The 20,873-nt window shown below is 40.9% G+C and overlaps 1 protein-coding gene across 2 annotated transcripts in view; it reads right to left on the reverse strand.

Annotated features, from left to right (window-relative positions):
- LOC119656266 (tubulin beta-3 chain) overlaps positions 1-20,873 on the reverse strand; it is a 90,724-nt gene that overhangs the window by 13,324 nt on the left and 56,527 nt on the right. For both annotated transcript variants that reach the window (XM_038062689.1, XM_038062688.1), the window contains one exon: positions 4,048-4,156. In XM_038062689.1, coding sequence (XP_037918617.1) covers positions 4,048-4,156 — 109 coding nt within the window. The remainder of the gene's footprint in view (positions 1-4,047; positions 4,157-20,873) is intronic.

Consider the following 20,873-nt stretch of genomic DNA (forward strand, 5'->3'; position numbering starts at 1 on the left):
ATAGTTTGTTAAAAAATCTGCCGGTAAACGAACGATTCGTTTTTAGGACATTAGCTCAATACCACAAAACAGCTGATGTGGTTGACAGGCCGGGGGGGGCGCCCGCGCTACGTACGTGCATGCTGTGCGTATGTTCATCGCAACCCTCTCCGCAAGCAGAAACGAATGTCGGCGGAAATGGGCATTTCAACTTGAAGTATGAGTTGTATTTTACAAGAAGATCTCGGTCTCGGTGCGTACCGCCAGAAAAGAAGGAAATACGGCGAACTCGGTGTGCTGCTCTTCTGTAACGATTTCGCGGTAAAACATATCGCAAATTTCTATTTTCTGATGAAAAAATTTTTACCATCGAGGAAAAATTCAACCGACAAGATGGTGGAGTATATGCCTACAATTCTTATGAAGCCAAAGTAAATGCTCCGCGAGTCCAAAGTTGTCACCATCCGATTTTTGTCATGGTATGGTAGGGCGTCTCACATTACGGAGTAACTGATATCCATTTCTGTGACGCTGGCGGCAAAACCAATGCGAGCGTGTACGAAAAGATATTGGAGGATATAGTCGAGCCATTGAGTGCATCTCTATGCGCTGGAAAGCCATGGTGCTTCTAGCAGGACTCGCCCCCCGCGCACAAAGCCAAGACAATTTAGCAGTGGTTAGCGGCGCATGTTCCTGATTTCATGACTGCGGATGAATGGGTCTAAGGTAGCCAAGATTTGAATTCTCTGGAGTCGAGCCTTTGGGCTAAGTTAGGGGAGACTGCCTGCGATCGAACTTACACCGACTTAAAGAGTTTCAAAGCCAGCATCGTGCGTGCAGCTCGAGAAATGCCGCTTCATACCATGCCTGAAGTGATCGATGCATGGCCTCACAGACTTCGGGCCTGTATAGCTGCTAGCGGCCATTTTGAATGTTTTTTTTTTTTCGTTTGAAAGCTCTATGTTTCTCTTTTCTAATGGTGTACTTTTCGATTGATTTGGTTTATTACTTAGTAAGAAATAAAGATTTGTTTAACTGACAGAACTTATGGCAATACTATGTAGTTTCTAGTACTGACCGGCTACCAAAGACAGTGAGCGCTGACTCGCAATAATGGAAACAAAGATCTTTTGCTGAAATGCAGGCAACATTCACTATCAAAACGAGATTACGCTAATCATGCAGAAATTGCTAGACAGACGTCTTCAATGTTACGGCAATGTAATCTACGTTAAAGAGAATTCGCTACCCTGAATAGTTGATAGGAAACGACCCAAAAACAAATACGTGGCGATCTAAACGACAGCCCCCTGCCAAACGGAACAAAAACTGAAAAGGATACCATTTTGTTTGATTCATTTCTATGTAAAATATTCAAAATTGCGCATGCAGTATGTCTTCAAAATATTAAGACATTTTCGAAAAAAGGAGCACGGCATTAAAAAACGGTTCTCTACGGGAGTTAGAATGACATGTTCAGTTCTCATACAACCATTTATGTAACAAGCATATCACAGGAAATTTCGGCACCATGCACATCTTCTAATGAAAAGTCGATCAGAAAACGGTTCACCAATTTCTCTACGATGGGAACTGTGGAAATAAAGCTGAAAGCAGAAGAAGATTGGGTTCGGACTTAGTTGAACACTGAAAAAACTTCCACGAAATTTTCTGACGTCTCGGACCTAGATCACTAGCTAGCTAGCATAAACATGGGATACCAGAACGGACGTCAATTTAACGAATTTTGATTGTTCCTTTCACTACGAAATACAAAAGCTCGTAGGATCATATTCTTCTTAACTCAACTTTTCAGCCAATCAGAAGTTTGTCGGACATCTGTTCCTGGAAGATGAGACACACTTCCAAAAAAATTGTTATTAGACCCGTAAAGATTCTAACTATTGTAGGGAGGAATCGCTCATGTCTCCTCAGCATTTGCACTACTAGCATTACGACCGCATCTTGCAACTTCCCTAACGGTGAATTCTACCGACCGTTTAACCAGGCGCCTTATGGGGATGAGCACATTTCCCTAATGTGACGGCTTGCAGCCTACTTCTAGGTATGAATCAAGAGCCAAATTTGCCATTTCCAGCCAAAAGACCATGACGTTTTCATCAGGTATTCGACAACCTTTTATAGGGGAGAATATCGACTCCTATGAGCATTATCTCTAGTAATGCAAAATACGAATAAAAAAGACCAAATCTCGGACTAAATTGTGCCTACTAGTATCTGAAAAGCTAATAAGCTCATTGCTAACAATAATGAGGTTCAAAACCGAGTAACCAAGGTGCAGTTGCAGACAGGCTATGTAATCCAGCCTATAATAGTCGAATTCCTTCTGAGTGAGGAGATTGGTCAGTGTCCGCCGCAAACCAAAAAGGATTGAGTTCAGCATACCACCAAATTACGCTGACCATGGAAACCAATATGAGCCAACTTGATCCATATACAGCTTCAAGCGATTGAGGCCCTCTAGGAAGCTGAATGTCATGAATTTGGACATAACACCCTACAAACTAATTGAGAAGATCCTAAGGTGAGAAGAAAACAGGACCGCAATGACTGCCACTCTAAGCAGCTAAGCGAATCAGGCGACTAACATGGACTTGCTCTGAATATACGCCTCAATACGGTCCTTCGGAGAAAGGGACGGGATGTAAGGATAGCCGTAATTTTAGCGGATGTAAGTCCCCTTGACACTTGCCAAGGTTTCTAAATTTTCCACTTTCATCAAAATTGAACGAATCATTTTTTTTATCAAGTTTATCGGGAAAAACTCAATGGGTCAGATTGCGTGAGGTTATGACGTATTCCATGAGCAACATGTAGTTAACAGAACCTTAAGTAAGAGGGCCACAGCGACGGATTCAAACTCTTCAGATTCCTCAAGACAATAAAAAGTCATGACCCATAAATTTCATGAATATTTGTAATGCCCTCAATATATTTTTGAAGTACTGAGAATGGATATATTAACTATAGCCATCTTTGCCCTTCCTTGTACCTACACTTAAAAGCCCAACTCACTGCAACACATTATTCTGTATTGTAATGCAAATGTTGGGATGCCCCAAAAATGCGTGAAGTCTGCATACAATCCGGGAAAAATAGCGAACGTCATCGATTAAATTGCAAACACGTACGATCACTAAAAATGGGAGGAAGTGATACGTTATATCGGTAGAACTTCTTGCAGCCACTTGACTGTGTTGCACTTAGTGGTCTGAAAACGTATGTGGAAAAGTAACGATCCAAACGCATAATAATCAAATAGCGTGCCGTCGATTTACGTACAACTATGCGTTTATGGTCGTTTTGTGGCTTCAATGGGGTATGCTCATTCCAGTTGGGCAACTAACTCAGTTGTTTGTGGCTTTTAGTTACATTGAAATGGGTGCGTACGATGGTGCGGTTGAATTGCATCACATGTCACCATCGAATTTAGGTGGTATCTAACTGGCCAGGCTTGTCCATTCCGGACTATTGCTGACGTTAATTCAAAAATCTGATTCATTAAGATATCAGAATTCATTTGATTTTGTGGCTTTTATTGTCTAGACGTCGATGACGGTTATCTGTGCGTCAAAGTTGCTTAAATTCTACGAAAAATGAAGTTACATGTTCTGTGCGATACCCCATGAAGAATAGCCAATCCCTCTGTAAACATATGCACACCTTTGAAATCTCCCCAAGTATCATCGGAGTATCTGAAAAGTAGGTGCGTTCTTCAGGAAAACTTTCAAGGTTTCCTGTGCCGCATATGGCGTGCACTCTACCAGGTGGTATGTGAAAGAATTTGTCAAGCGTTTGATCAGCAATTCCATGCAATTGATTGGTATTCGATCGTTAGATCGCCTCAACACATTATGCCCAGCGCATATCTACAAGATACAAGCTCGCAAGGCTACAACAATCAACCAAGTAATCAACACCTGTGTCAGTGTCAATTAAAATGATCGCTAGTTACGCGTACGCAATGGTTTGCTCATTTGTTCAGTGCGTAGAGAGGTCCTAACCAAATATGTGAGAAATGGCACCTAATTAGTCCGTAACGCTTACCTGATGCTTCGTTGTAGTAGACGCTAACCCTTTCCAATTGAAGATCGCTGTCACCGTGGTAGATACCGGTTGAATCGATTCCATGTTCTTCTGAAATAATTTCCCAGAACTGAAAATATAGAAAATAATTGGGAAGTTAGGAATGATGTTCATGCTATGATAATTCAAGGAATTTAAAGCTAATTGAAAAGGGTTTTATGAATACTAAACCGGAGACACAGTGTGGCCTCAGATGTGAAAGAATTGTGACGTAAAAAGTAACATAGTTTTCTCAATTTCATTTAAGCATCAGCAAATATCTTATAGGTTACCTTCAATGTTAGCCACAAGTGCAGCTTCCCACCGTTTCATAAAAGGTTAGAAAGGATATGATCTTAGTCTCTTAAACTCTTGGAGTTCATTAGTTTCATTTTAATTCCACACCTTCCCAAAATATCTTAATGGATAGTAGATGCAGCCACTATGGCAGAAATCTAATCCGAAATCAAAGAACTTGAACCCTCTGAAACACTCCTCATATTTTCTCCGAATCGTATCCAATGCTTCCAGTGAATCGAATCAGTTCACGAGGCTTTGATCAATCACCCTAACGGTCGTCCGCAAGTATAATTTATTTCTGCTAACCAAAAATGGCTCATCATCAATTTCGGAGAAACACAACAAATGAACAGTAGGAACTTACCTGTAATTTGAAACTTCCGTGGATTGTACTCCGTTTTGGATGCTCATTTTTTGTGTTTCTCCCATACAAGCTATACATTTCTAAGTACAGAGGTGGCATGTAGCCGCACTTACATTAGGTGAATCGTGTGGTCTTGAATAATCCGCGGAAGCTTGCTGAGTTGAAGCTCTTTCGTGGGCATTTTTTCAGGTGTCGGACTTCATATCATTTTGATTGAAACAAAAGGAAATTATTAAATTAGCCCAAAGGCAATTGATTTCAATTTGGTTTTTTTAGCGTGGCAAGGCGAAGAAGCAGAAAATTAAGTAGTTTTTTTGTTAAGACCACCCATTAATTCTTAGGAAGAGGATGAGGTCCGTAGGCATTAACACCTATTTTTCACATAATGCAGAGGAGCCACCGCTCCAGCTATTTCACCAAAATCGTGGCAGCATCTTGTCGACCTCTTAATGTTCGGTACGTATCTATCGTTTTGCTTCTGGGAAGAAAAATCTAAATTCTATTTTATTTAAGGTAGCACTCCCACTTTCTACTCCTTATCCATATCCAGCTTTTCATAGCCGTATTATATGCGCCATGCACTTTCACTGTAGTTATTATATCAGAAAAATTCCCTTCGGGACGGATAAAGATTCCCTTTCTTTAATGATAAACCTTATATTTCAATTCTACAAAATAACGACATAACTACAGTATACCCCGTTAAATACTGGAAACTAAGGACCTATTCGGCTAGTTCTTTGGATTAGGAAATAAGCCTAAAAACCACGGAGCATAAGGTAGAGAAAAAAGGATTCTGCCGACATTGGGCACAACTCGTATCCTAACTAGAGGATGCCAATTATGAGTGTTTTCTCATCCACCGTATTATCTATGCCGACAAAGAGAAAGCAGTGATAAATACTCTACGTTCACAACAGAACAATAGGAAGAAGGAATTTTACTCATAAAGGATAAGGAAGTACTACTATTCGATAACATTTTCAGCAAAATGCTGAAGTTAGTATTTAAGCTTCAAATAAGTTTCATATTCATATTTAGCAGAGGGTGTAATCCATTCCTGCTGAAGAGTCATAGGATCATTGTGTTCTACCAAAAGGCAGCTCAGCTCCCCATTCGCACACCCATTTTGGTTTTGCTTATTGCTCAAGGAACTGAGGTTAATTGAAGTACAATAATGGATGTAATTAAAGAAGAGAAGGATTACCAGGCAACCTAGACATTCATTGAAAAAGTAAGAAGCCAGTAACATAATAATTTGATCTTGACAATTTAACTGGTGTATAGATTATGGCCCCATCAGTCGGAGGAGAGTTTGGTGGTGAGAGTGCAGAGAAACAAGGGGTGAAAGAAAAAATGTCTAATATTTTGCAAATTGAAAGTTAAAACGGAAAATAAATGCTCGATTTAGGAAGAATGTGAATGACTTTAAATTAAGGTTCTAACTAACCCAACTGGGCGCCAAGAGGGATAAAGATGGATGTCAGTTGAAAAAAAAAATCAATACTGGCACAAAGGTAATTGCTGACTATGAAATAGCGGATGATGAAAAACTTTCGCTTTCGGGTAGTCAAGCCCAAAACGGAAAGGGAGAGAGGAAAGTTGTTTAAGTTATTCCGTAGGATTCTTGCAAAAAAGGACGAAAGCTCATGTTGCCATATACTGCTTCGTTTTTTAAGGTTTTTTGTAAACACAAAACCTTATTAAAATCGGTTTACTGTCTGTCTGTCTGTCTGTCTGTCTGTCTGTCTGTCTGTCTGTCTGTCTGTCTGTCTGTCTGTCCGTCACACGCATTTTTCTCGGAGACGGTTGTAGCGATTGACACTAAATTTGGTAGAAAGGTGGGAACTGTGAACGCTCACGCATACAGTGAGTTACATCCTTTTATGTTGAATTTAAGGGGGGGTCCCCATACATGCAAAAGGGGGGTGTAAATTTTTTTTTCATCAAATATAGTCATGTGGGGTATCAAATGAAAGGTCTCGGTTAGTACTTTTCGAAGCCGGTCTTAGTTTTCACATTTGTTGGAAAGGTGGGGAGTGCGGGGGGTTGAAAGTGATCATTCCTTTAAGGGGGCCATTCTCAGAAACTACCAAGCCGAAAAATCTGAAAAAAATCAGGAGGCTGTAACTATATGGCGCCTGGGCTCCGAAATACCTTCCATAGTGATATCTGTACAAATAAAGTTAATAATAGTATATTACCATAATTTTTAATAATTGACTGCAAAACCCCCCTTAAGTTCATCCTAGCACGACGAAATTTCACAACAATAGAGAGTATAACATAGAGCATGATCTCACCAAGTTTGGTGGAAATCGCATTATTACTAACAAAATTATAATAAGTCAAATTTGTGGCTTCTTCGCAAATTCAAGACTATAAATGTCAACATCATCCGAAAGTGGATATTCCCACATAATATATGCATATATTACGTGCTACGTACTAAGAAATACACAAAACCTTTCGTATCTGAAGCGTCCAGCTTCCGGTTTCCCGACTTGTTAAGAATTCCACAAATGTTTCAAGGTGCAGCTTTTCGCTTTGCTATTTGCTAGTGTTTTAGTACTTACCTGAGTTTCTTGAGTATAGGTGTTTATAAACAATATGTGGTCTATATCCACAACTTATTTTCGAAAAATGAATCAGTTTGTTCTTCATTTTGTATAAAATAATTATCGGATGAAATCCTACTGTTATTATTAGGTTGTTGCACATGAAATGGCGGATTCGGTACTAACATTTGAAACGACTGTAAAGCTTACAAAAATTTATTTAATTGATCAAAATAGGTGCCAGTCAATTCAAAACACTTCTCCCGGAGAGATACAAGAGCATGTATGCCAATTTCGTAGAAGTCCAATTTCCATGTGTTGATAAACTCGTCGAAGGCAATTTTAATGGCCTCTTCATTCCTAAATTGTTTTTCTTCCAACAAATGATCCAAATGCTTAAAAAAGTGGTAGTCGGTTGGCAAAAGGTCCGGTGAATATGGTGGATGAGGCAGAGTCTCATACTGCAATTGCAGTGCAGCATCTAGCCTGTGTGCTGATCGGCAACGGTTGCCTTATAATATCCACTTTTCATCACATGTCACTATTCTGTAAATTTCCATTCGAAGCGCCATGTTTTGCTCCGTAAGGGCATCCGGAACCCATTTGTCGATTTTTTTCACCTTTCCAAGTTGTTGCAAGTGCCGGGAAACTGTCGAATAGTGTACGCCCAGTTTCTCTGCAATGTTTCCCACAGACTGACGTGTGTCGGAGTTGAAAAGCAAACGTAACTCCTCGTTGTCAATCGATGGCTCACTTTGAAGGTTTAGGTCGCCTGACCGGAATTTTTCGAACCACCGCCGTGTGGTTCGTTCGCTTACCATATCAGCTCCAAATGCGCTGTTAACGCTCATTTCCATCCTTTTTAAGGTTTTGTGTAAACACAAAACCTTATTAAAATCGGTTTACTGTCTGTCTGTCTGTCCGTCACACGCATTTTTCTCGGAGACGGTTGTAGCGATTGACACCAAATTTGGTAGAAAGGTGGGAACTGTGAACACTCACGCATACAGTGAATTACATCCTTTTACGTCGAATTTAAGGGGGGGTCCCCATATATGCAAAGGGGGGGTGTACAATTTTTTTCATCAAATGTAGTCATGTGGGGTATCAAATTAAAGGTCTCGATTAGTACTTTTCAAATCCGGTCTTAGTTTTGACATTCGTTAGAAGGATGGGGAGCGCGGGGGGTTGAAAGTGATCACTTCTTTAAGGGGGCCATTCTCAGAAACTACCAAACCGAAAAATCTGAAAAAAAATCAGGAGGCTTCCACTATCTGGTGCCTGGGCTTCGAAATACCTTCCATGCCGATATCTATTTAAATAAAGTTGATAATAGTATATTACTACAATTTTTTATAATTGGTTAGAAACCCCCCTTAAGTTCATCCTAGTACCATGAAATTTTTCGGTGATATAGGCTATAATATAGAGCATGATCTCACCAAGTTTGGTGGAAATCGCATTATTACTAACAAAATTATAATACCTCAAATTTGTTGCTTCTTTGAAAATTGAAGACTATGAATGTCAATATCACCCAAAAGTGGATACTCTCACATAATATATGGATATATTACGTGCTACGTACTAAGAAATACACAAAACCTTTCGTACCTGAAGCGTCCAGCTTCCGGTTTCCCGACTTGTTTCTGTACTATGATAGCAGAATGCCTTTGTATGCATTGAATGAAACAATGTGTCCGTATTGTGAGAGGACTGCGCTGCATCAAATCCTATTGAAACGCTTGCGATAATTAGAGACTTCTTGAAAATTCACTTAGTTTTACTTATTTTTACCTAAAGTCAATAACGACAGAATGAAACGTTCCTTCCTGTGGGTGCTAGAAAGCCAAACATTGCTGGTAATGAGAAGGTTGATAGATGGGCTCGTGAAAGGCTAGGCTTCAAAAAGGAGGCACCAGAACAAGCATTTATCGTCAGATCATCCACTGCTCTGAAGATTTGAAGAGTAAAGCTCACACAGCCGATAGCACAACAAAAAGTCGCCACGCTTGTATCTTGTTCCTTCCCCCTGAAGTCGATGTCCCTATGTCCTCTTTGATATTTTTACCTATAACAAGCAAAGCTGTTGAAAGCATGTCGGTCCAACTTGCAGCTTTGGAATACATATCTTTTTTCCCAAAAGCAGGGCCAAGACTTTACCATGAGATTGGCTGTGGGCGGAAGGATATTATCCTGGTTTTCAAAAAGCCACCAAATGAAAAAGAGTTTTAAATAATTAATACCTCCAACCAACAGAAGAGAGTTCTGGAGCCGGAGTCTTCCTCTCGAATAAAAATGAGAAGTGTGCTTTTCCTTTGGGACAATATGCAACGGTTTTTCAAGCCGAAGTTTATGCGATCCTAAGGGCGGCAAACTGGGTGATTGACGAGCGGTTGAAGGTCAGGCGCATCGCAATCTGCAGTGACAGCCAAGCTGCATTGAGGGCATTGAGTAGTCCTTTGATCACCTCGAAAATCGTTCAGGAATGCAGAAACCGTTTGAACTTTATCTCTAGATTCAACGCGGTGGAACTACTCTGGGTACCTGGTCACTGTGGCGTAGAGGGAAATGAAATCTCGGATGCTTTAGCGAAGGAGGGGTCAATCTCCCCTATGACGGGACCGGAATCAGCAATTGGAATATCAGTAGCATTGGCCTGTTGGTTGGTTTGTTTTCAAAAACTGGGAGCAAGCTTCCCATAATGACAGGTGGTAGAGCCTAAATGCTGCTCGACACATCAAACTTTTCCTGCCAGAACCGAACATACGTACCGCAAAGTTTATCCTGTCGAAAAGCAGGAGGACTTGCAGGTGTATTGTGGGCATTCTGACAGGCCATAATTCACTAGCTGGGCATATGTTCAGAATAGGAATTACTCAAGATGATACGTGTCCCACCTGTAATGAGAAAGCGAAATCCACGGAGCATTTGAAATAATAAAAACTTGTTGTTTCTTTTTCGTTGGTGTGAATGTTTATTCTTGCGAAAACCGATATTTCGGGAACCACTTGTTCCCTTCATCAGTGCTAACAAGTTTGTTAGAATTTGCAAGAATAAACATTCACACCAACGAAAAAGAAACAACAAGTTTTTATTATTTCAAATAATTAATCGTTGAAAACACCGCATAATTTCGCTCAGAACCACGGAGCATTTCCTATGTGAATGCCCCGCCTATGGACGCATCAGTCATCAGATCTTTGGTGCCGATGTACTCCAATTGCGACGGGTAGCATCACATCCACTAACGGAAATCCTGCGATTCATTAACGAATCCGAAATATTCCGTTAGACGGGGTTGGCGAGTACAATGGGCCAACACGTCCTGAGTGCTCAGAAGCTGTAGCTACTCCCCCCATACACACAGACAGAATACCTCCAACCAAGTCCTCTGCCAAACCCACTCGATGACGTCTTTTTTTATCAACGAAGAAATAAATTTTTTGATCAACGAAGAGATAAATTTCGTTCGAACTTTTCCGCGAGTATTTGCTTAAATATGACGGATATCCACCATTTCGAGCTTCCTTAACAGCGCCGGTATTTAAGACCAGATCTCATCTGACAATGTATTACAGTCGATTGCCATTCCACCATCTAAACAGAATTCGTTTAGACTGAAAGGTCAGTTTCACCTCAGGATTTCTTGAAGTTCGTCGTTTTAGACCTTGATTGCAGTAATGTTCTCAAATTTAAACGAAGCTGGCACGCCAATATTATTGCTCAAAAAATTTGTGGTTCAATCTTTTTTCTTTTCCTGCAAGATAAATAATTTCTGTGGGAAGGTGGCTGATGTAACTCAGTTGCCTGAGCTGCCCCGGTGAAGCCTTCTTCAATTTGTTCATTAAATCATAAACGATGAGTTTGTGATTCGTTTTGATAATGCGCTCTCCGTCCTCAATTAAATGTTGCCGAGTTAAATGGGACTGTGAATGGCCTGCAATCCTCTACCGTATGTATTGTATCTTGCCTGAGTCTCTCTGAACTCCTCAAGTAGAAAGGAACCTCCCAAAAGCAGCTCTTAAGCGACATTGATACCCTTCAGGAGCTTTTGAAGCAACAAGAATGCCGTTAGCATAACTAAGGCAAAAATCGAGACCTTCAAGTGCGATGTCTGAAAGTAGGAAGACGCCGGTTATGCTATCACCAACAAAACGTTGTTCGGTTTTTCGATCTGATTCCTAGTCACCGAAACTAGAAGCAAACGTTGTTTGTTTCCGGCGAGCTTGCTAACAACCGACTTGCATAGGGACTCACATTGGTGATTTTCTTCTCGGTAGCGATATTGGTAGTAACAAAAGGTCCTAACCCTACGATCACGCAACGGGCTCGATTAGGGGGTTGAGTTAACTATACTAATCGAGAACGATTTTCAAGTTGCCCTCGAACTTTTTCATACACGATGTCGGACGTACAGGCTGGTTTCGGCACTGCAGGGAATTCCAGATCTCAGCCACGGGTAGATTCGATCAAACTTCTCAGATTCGTCAAATATGTAAATTAGAATACACTACCCCAAACATAGCTCGATAATTGTTACATAAGCATTGCTTTTAGGACTAAGTGTTCTCAAAATTGAAGAAGACTTTTAGATAATCAGAGGACTTTCTTCCCTGCCTGGTTTGGTCCAAGAGACGCCGACGACCAATTCAATGGATTTGAATATGAGAATTCCTTTCTTGACGGCAATGGAGATAATTAACGCACACATCCAAGATCGTGTAGTTAAGTTCGTCCGATCCCAGATTAATATCAAATAATGTTTCGACCCGGACCAGAATTCCACATCATCCTGAAATAAGAGGGGAACTTTGAGAAATCGATCAGCTCTAAACTTCGAATCATTGGCCCTTGACAGATTATTCTGTATTGAATTTCCGGAAGTAATGGACGGTGCGATTTGATCCTGAAAGCTTAGTCAGATCTCTTGAGATTCAAAGTTAACGTTAGAACTTTTCTAAAGTGTCCTTCTTTGCTAGCGGATCACAAGCAGAGAAAGATACATTTTCTTCGATATTTTGAGGCTAGTGTCTCACAATGCCTCCCCCGACTACTTCGGATTTATATAAAATTTTAAACCGCGAAAGTCAATTTTATTTCGCAAAATCGACGACCTGCGATTCTCGAGTCTCTAATTTAATTTCTTCTCTCACTCTAGCTTAATTCTCTCTCAGTGGCAGCAGAATAAAAGTCAATTTCAGTGATCAGGCGGCCAGTCACTCTGAAAGAACCTGTTACGTTCAAAGACAATTGATGTGAAGAAGAAGAGAATTCGGTTTCATGAATATAAAGTTCTGGCTAAATTATATATAAATGAATTTTGAATGATTCCAGGTTAACTGTCAGCATCAGGATGTGGTTTAGAAAGGGGTTCAGATACTTTATAGAAGCATGTCGATTAAAGAAGTAAAATTGCAGGGTGTTGCGGACGGTTTTATGCGTGCTAATTTCTCTTTGCCAGCATTTGTTCCGCTGCACTGCTTGCGTCCCTTCCAATAGTATGATGTAGGTCCTGAATACTTTACTGTTGCTGGGTGATCGAATCCCTGATAACGTCAAAATTTTCACGTGACGCAGTAATCGACTTGTCTTAACTGTGTCCGAAAACAAAGTCTCTTATCACAGTGATATTGCGGAAAGTATATCCTGAAATCTTGGACATATAAGACGGCCAAGTAGTCGAGAGCAATATCCTAGTTGCGTTGAATGAAACAATGTGAGTTTAGATTGTTCTACGTAATGACGTAGGGATGTATTCCAATCGATCCGATCAAGCGTCATAGGAAGGAAAAAACGAGCCCGGAGTAAAAATCATGCAGGACCCTCTCTAAAAGTGCTGAATTGATCTAATTTTCTTAAATTTTCTCTACTCCAACCTTTGAGACACGCAGGCTTTGGACTTGATCAATGGGAGGAATATTCACCAATCCAAATTCTTTACCTTTAAGTTAGTTAGGGAGACGGAAAATATTTGTACTAGGAACTATGGAGTCAACAATTAACACAAGAAGTTTGGATTTCGGCTCATCTTTATATGAAGCTAATTGTCGACCATTAGTTTTCAAAAAAATTTTTCTAGTCAACCTAAGTAGGTTCAAAGAACATAACCCAGGCAAAAGCGTAAACTTCACTATACATTATCATCAATATCAACGACACCACAAAGGGAGTCAGATCTACACCTGCCTTAGTAAGCAACTCTAGAGATCCTTGTTTTGGGCCGAGGTCCACCAATACCATAACCGTAATAGTTCACTGGCATCCTGGCTTCTTTTCTATCATAGATCCTCCTCCTCACCCATACGGACTTGGTGGCAAGTCCGCGAACAGACTGTTGTAACATTGCCCATGAATTTCATCGTTACATAGAATAATTGAATCATCCATCCATGTAAGGAGCCCAAAATTCTTCGAAAAATTCTTCTCTTAAAAGCAGCTAAGAGTTCGTAATTTTTCACGCTTAAGCCTCAATTTTCAGAGTTATACACGAGAAGAGATACCAAACAGTTTTTTGTAAACTATAAAAATATAAAAGACCCAAATTTTTGGAAGAAGTCATCTAGTTGATACGAGTTTGAGATTTTTGCCTTCAGTGAACTCTCTCCCAATATATTACCTAAATTTTACTTATTTTTTGAAAAGATTATTAAACCATTAATGGGATCTGAGTAAATACCAACTTAAAGACTTCAACGTGATTCAGCTTATTATGTGAGAATTGATCCACTTTCTGATTCCGTGTTAATCCAGTTTTTTGATTATTTACTCAAACATAAAACGAACACAAGCAAACGATTAACCTGGAAATACGCATGTCATAATTCCATTAGAAAAAACATGGAAGTTTTCATCTCTCCATTATCATACTTCCGACTAATCAAAACCACACTCGTGTTACTTCAACAGTTAACACAAATGAAACCTAAATTAGCATCAAAACTATCTTCTTGAAAGCTGGTGCCATGCACACTGCAAGTACTTGTTTAGAATTCCTTAATCGTTTCATGATTAAAAAAAGATCTTCATTTTCATTTATCCCCCATAAATAAGCGGCTCCCCGACAGCTGACATTGCTTTATTTGGTTTTAGTTTTAAAAATATACTTGCAGTACGTACTATCGTTAGAGCAGATATTCTTTCACTTTAGTCGGCTAATTTTCGATATGATCACCATCGTCGCCAGCATCATTCTTTGAGAACTTGCAGAGATTCCATAGTGGCAATTGCTTGATATGTATGCTGGCACCATTTAAAAATAGATGGACCAACTGAAGAATAGTAGAATATTCTGAGTAGTGAAGGAATCCTTAAGTAATGTGGAATGAAATGGAGGAGAAATAATATTCAAATCTAGAAGAGACTCTAATTTGCGCAAATTATCTCCTCAGATATTTTATTGGGCCGAGTTCACTCTTTAAAACGAAGCTGAAAAACAAAGTCTAGAGTCTGGAAAGCTATAAGTCCATATCTTTCTAGTGATAGAAGCAATCCTGAGTCTTCATCCGATCGATGTCAGATTAGCTTAAATGAGATGAAAGTATTTTTATCAAAATTTTAATAGATATTCTTCGCATGTAATCCCTGGTTTCCTATATTCGAATTCCTTCTCTGCCTCATTAGAGAAGACACACACACGTATTTAGAATATGGATACAACACCCCCAGAAAACCCCAGAAGGCTGACCGCAAATAATCGGACCGGAAGCAAATCCAAGGAGATATGAATCTAATCCTTCAGAATGGTTTCTTGGTTCTGGTGAAATCTCGTAGCCTGGAGCACTTCAATCAAAGGCTGGTTAAGTCTCAGGTCGAACCGCTTACCTTGATGAGTAACCTAACGACATTACACATAAACCTAGCAGTCATTTTGGAATTCGAGGGGAAATAGGTGCTACACTAGCTCGAAATTTCAAAAACACATAATGGAGGCCGACATAAATAGGTAACCCGATAACATTGGGTATCGTTGATTCCACTCAGCCGTGGATATCCTAAAACCAAGGTCGATATGGATTATTGGGTTATGTTAGTTCCACGCCCTTCTTTCGACTTTCATCTTAAAAATACCGCATTCTTCCAAGAATCTTAAAATTCCTCGATAGCAATAAAAGATACATAATTCACTTAAAAATCCGCTGACGATTTAACAACCTAAGTGTACAGTATACGTTCCGCCTTAAATAGCTTTCACAAAGTTCCCGATGTTATTTCCAAACCACCCTATAATCATCATAATCGGAAGCCAGGCAACTGGATGCTGAATGTTAGATGGGTCATCCATCCTTTTAAATGTGACGACGACACATGGGCTCCAACGCTTATTTATTAAGGCGAAAATGTCGCCAAGAAAAATGGTCGCGGGTCGAGAAGACACGTCTGCCAGCCAGCTTAAATTTCTTAAAGCAACATTTTCCACACATTTTCCTTTTATTTTACTTATTTCCATCGTCTTGATCGTGTGAGATGCTCCTTTTGCCCCATTAGGTGTAAGATCTGTCCGCTGTTCATGAAGCATCCAAACAATCATTGGTTTGTATCTTTTTCCCAATGAGACGACATCATACGTTCCGAAAATAGAAATTTCATCGAAAAATTAAAACTGGATGGTATCAAGATGCATAGGTGCATTGCTCAGCAAGGAAACTGTTGCTAGGCAGCGTACTAAGCACGCAATGGCCAAACGAAAGATACAGGAACACCTATGTGTGCGGACGAACACACCTTGAGCAGTGATGGTCTCCATAATTTCCGCATCTTTTCTGGGAGCCCTCTTAGAAATATTATGCTGTCTAGTTGACTTGGCTCATGTTTAATTTTATAGCTCATGAAAATGATATATATGTAGTTTAGTAGGGTTGGTGTAAGACAATCAGACGATGATATTAATGGTTCAGGAAGTGACACAAAACTGTCAGAATTTTAGTAACGTTTTATGTTTTTGACTGGTTTCCATAGTTTTTAATGAGATTTTGGCTGCGGCTTGATAATAACCGGAACTTTATGGCGCTCCTTGGCTTTACCTATACGATTGTGACATAATGAATGGAAAACATTCATTCTTGAAATATTTTTTTCTGTGGACATCTACAGGCTGTTAAGCAAGGAAACGGCTTTCAGTCAAATCCTAAGTCTTTACTTGTTGATGATTGAAGTCGAAGAGATACCAGAAAGATCATTACCTTTTAAGAATTGTGAAAATCACATATCACAGAAGATAAAATGGTTCTTCTCACAGTACGCCACATATATACCTTACACGTCCTCGACAACAACACGCTAGGTTCTGCCCCAAAATCGCATTCCCATTTCCAACTAACATCTCGTGTTTATCCTACATCACCTCACGTGGAAAAGTCAACCTGGTATCTACCCCTCCGCTGGAAATTCTATCCTTTAACGATGATACACAAGAGCTTATCCTCCATTCTCATCCAGCAATTTAGTCTACTTCTTCAACAGATCGAGGAAACAAAACAGCCTTAGGTCCCCTTGAGTTCCCCCTGTACATTCAACACGATTTCAATAGACTATTTTGCTGTGCGCTTTACAACTAAGCTTAGGCAACCTCGTTCAACGATTCTGGCTACAGAAAAAACACCCCCAAAAACATCACTGTCTTCCAGATCCCGTTCGGGACCGAGGTTCCAGACAGGTTTGCAGGCCAGACTCTTGAATATATCCCATCCCTCGTAAGCTAATCTTCTGAAGTTGTGGATTACATCTAGTGCCACGGCACCAACCTCCAATGCCAACTCGGCCAACGGCATGCAATTGAACAGATTCAGCCTACTTAACTGTACATTATTCTCTGCTGTTCAGAGTAATATTGTTCGCAAAGTTCAGGAAGATGTTCCCACAAACTCGAATAACATATTGGTACAAACATTTCCAGCACATCACTTAGTCACTAAGAACTGGCGATCATCGTCCATGATGTGGCTCCAAGGAGATGCAATGCAATCCGCACATTGCAACAGTCCGCTCTAGATAACTTGAACCAGCTGGGGATCTTCGCGGGCAATAGCCGCACAAGATGCCGTTTTCTGTCCTTCTGCCATTCGTAGACGTCCTCTCCCTAAGCCTGGACCCAGGGCAGCTGGAGTTGTAGCGACACAACAGCAGCTTCTCAGTAGAGCGTTTTCAATTTCGCAACTGAAATTTCAACAAGCAAACGGTTGTGCAGGCAATTTGTGGCGTTCCTGTTTCCTTGACTGATCTGATAATTGACCAACCGCTAACGCCGTTACCTCGCTTGTGATGCGCTTCGGCCTCGGTTCTGCTACTGCTGGGACAATCCAAAACAAGATCTTCATATACGTCCTCTGACCAGCTAACTTTGATTGAAACCAATCTCTTGCAGACGCCACGGCGGAAATAAGGCTCAAACTTCATGGTGGCTTGGACGACCTCGCATTCCACGATGGACAGGAATCCACTCAGCTCACTTCATGGCTCTGCACGGCTCAATCCGCGTATGAAGTACATGGCATTTGTGGTTTCTATCCTATCAAGCCGACGGGGTGAATCACGCCCTCTTACTGGGCTTGATGATCGACAAGGTGCGTTCGACAATTTCTTTAAGGGACGTCCCGTGCACGCGACGGTCGGATTTCCAAGCTTTGAAAGCATTGTGCGGAGCTGAAAGCCAATATTGTTAACCTCGTGAGGAAACTGCAGACTCTCATTTATGCTGAAAATGTATGTTACATTATATGAGCCAAACATTCCCCTCGATTGGAATGTGTGTGTTTGAGTTGGAGAAGAAGCAAAATCTCAGAGCACTCAGACCTTAATGGTCCATTGTACTCGATTCCCCCGCCAAACGGAATATCCCGGATTCGTTAGTAGATGCGATACTACCCGCTGCAATTGGAGCACATCAGCACCGAAAATCTGATGTCTAATGCATCCATGGGCGCGTCAATCACATTGAAAATGTTCCGTAGATTCCGCTTTCTCATTACAGGATGGACACGTATCATCTTGGATAATTCCAATTCTGAACATATGCCCAGCTAGAATCCCCACAAAACTTCTGCAAGTCTTCCTGCTTTTCGACAGGATAAACTTTGTACTATGTTTGTTAAGTTCTTACAGGAAAAGTTTGGTATGTCTAGCAGCATTAAGGCTTCCCCACCTGTCATTATGGAAAGCTTATTCCCAGTTTTTGATAGCAGCATCAGCCACTGCTATTGGCACCCCAATTGCTGGGTCCGGTACGGGAATGGGGAAGTTGAAACCTCTTTTATTAAGGCATCCGAGATTTCACTTCCCTGTACACCACAATGACCAGGTCCCCGGAGTAATTCCACCGTAATGAATCTAGAAACAGAGTTCAATCGGTTTCTACATTCCTGAACGATTTTTGAAGTGATCAAAGTACTACTCAACTCCCTCAATGCAACTTGACTATCGCTATAGATTGCGACGCGCCTGCCCTTCAACCGCTCGTCAATCATCCAGGTTGCCACCCTTAGGATTGCATACACTTCAGCCAGAAAGACCGTTGTGTATTGCCCCAAGGCAAAAGCCCACTTCTCGTTTTTATTTGAGAGGTAGACGCCGGTTCCGGGACCATTTTCTGTTTTTGAGCCATCAGTGTAGAAGACGTCAGTACCCGTCCACACCGGTGATACCCAGACACACAGTTCTTCGCAGTATGGCTAGTTTACAGCGAAAATGCTTTTGTTTCACCTTAACCCACCACACTACGGATGCATAAACAAACATCGGCCTAATGATAGCAACATATATCCACATTACTACCTGAGGCCTAAGTCCCCATGTCGAAGCAAAGGTCCCCTACACAGTCCATAAGCTTTTAGAACTCGTTTCATCTTTATCTCTACATGTTTGTTCCAAAGAAACTTCTTGTCTAGAATAACTCCTAGACATTACACTTCTTCGGAGAGTTGAAGGGTTGTAAGACAAAGACCATTCAGTGTCCTACTTTTTGTAAATAATACCATTGCGGTTTTATTTGGAAAGTCCATGCCTGAGACACCAACTGTCAATTAAATCAACGGCGCGTTGTGTATTTCGACACACCATTTCGAGATCTTGATCAACAGCCATCCCAGTCACATCACATGTATTGATAGATTTTGCAGTTCACATAGTAGTGAGTTCATCAGCATACTCCACAGAAGTGACGATAGCACACCTCCGTGAGGGCAGCTTTTCCTCGCTTCCGTTGTTAGGGAGCGATCAACACCCACTTCGGCACACAGTAATCTCTGCGTTAGCATAGCGTAGATCCACTTTATTAGAGTTTCTGGCGGGCTTTTGGAAGGTCACACGGTCAATGTCGCGATGTCATGAACACCCCCATCGTGTACTCACCTTTCAGAGTTGCGTCCTCTATATTTGAAACCAAAGTGTAAAGAACAGACTCACAGGACTTTCCACGCTGGTAAGCATGTTGGTTTTCATTTAGTGAGTGCAAGCTTAGCGCGTTCTCACGAATGTGACGCTCAAACACTCTCGATATTTCACCAAAAATGATGTTAGGCTGATTTGCCTGAAGTTGTTTGGATTTGAATAGTCATCTTTCCTTGATAAGAAGACTACCTTCACCTTCTGCCAAGAGGAAGGCACGTAGCCCAGAGCAAGTCATCCTCGAAAAATATTTCTCAGAAGTTGCTCTAAGTGCTCTAAACCATCAGGAAGTCCTCGAAACATGCTCTCACGACTATCGTTTCCATACTACTTGAACGTTATCTCCCTATTTTTCAGATATCTTTTCATCTCAAGATCGACGCTCACCATTTAGTTCTTTGATTCGATGCACAACCCCAGTAGTCAGCTCCCCCACTTTGCGCAGTGAGTTAAGTTCAATTTTCGAAGCTGACTCCGATAATCTCGATCCAGCCTTAATAGCAATCTATCCACATTTTCTACATCATCCTGTTTGGTTTGCTCCTCAATTATAATAATATATATAAGGTTAGTTGAGTATCAACTGACGAGCAACACACATTTAAATATATCGACCGCAACGCGATCACTAGTAGATTTGGGAGTAGTCTTCTAAACGTGCGAAGCAAGTGAGTCCTTCAGATCGGTCTTGCACCAGATCATCGCTTACATTCACTTTCTTATTCCGTCCGCATCTTCCCGTACAAGTGCTCCAACCCGCCAAGCTCAACAGGGCCAGTTTTCGATATCCGGCTGTGACTTATTGTGGAAAAAATATCTTGGTGATCTGATGGCGGTCGTCCCTGAAGAACTCGTCGAAAATATTGATGATCAATAGACCGCCATCAAATGTGCTCTTTTCTCTGATACAAGTGATGTTGTTCGCCACGTTGCGAACGGACAACATGAGACCTGATCAGACTGTATATCACATTTCAGAGGAACTTGTAAGTCTTTCGGTGATCCGGTCAGGGACGTTAATATTCGACTCCTTACTCACGATAGGCACGTTTCACCACGGTTTTCAATTGTACAACAACCAGTGAAGTTTCACCTCACCTGGATGAAGTGGTTAATCACCGTAGCCTATACGGTTCCATTCTATCGGCGATAATATTCCTTCTTGTTGTAGGCGACGTTTTTCAACATCTATTTGTATTCACACC

This window comes from Hermetia illucens, chromosome 4 (genome assembly GCF_905115235.1).
Source record: "Hermetia illucens chromosome 4, iHerIll2.2.curated.20191125, whole genome shotgun sequence".
Classification (NCBI taxonomy): Eukaryota; Metazoa; Arthropoda; class Insecta; order Diptera; family Stratiomyidae; genus Hermetia; species Hermetia illucens.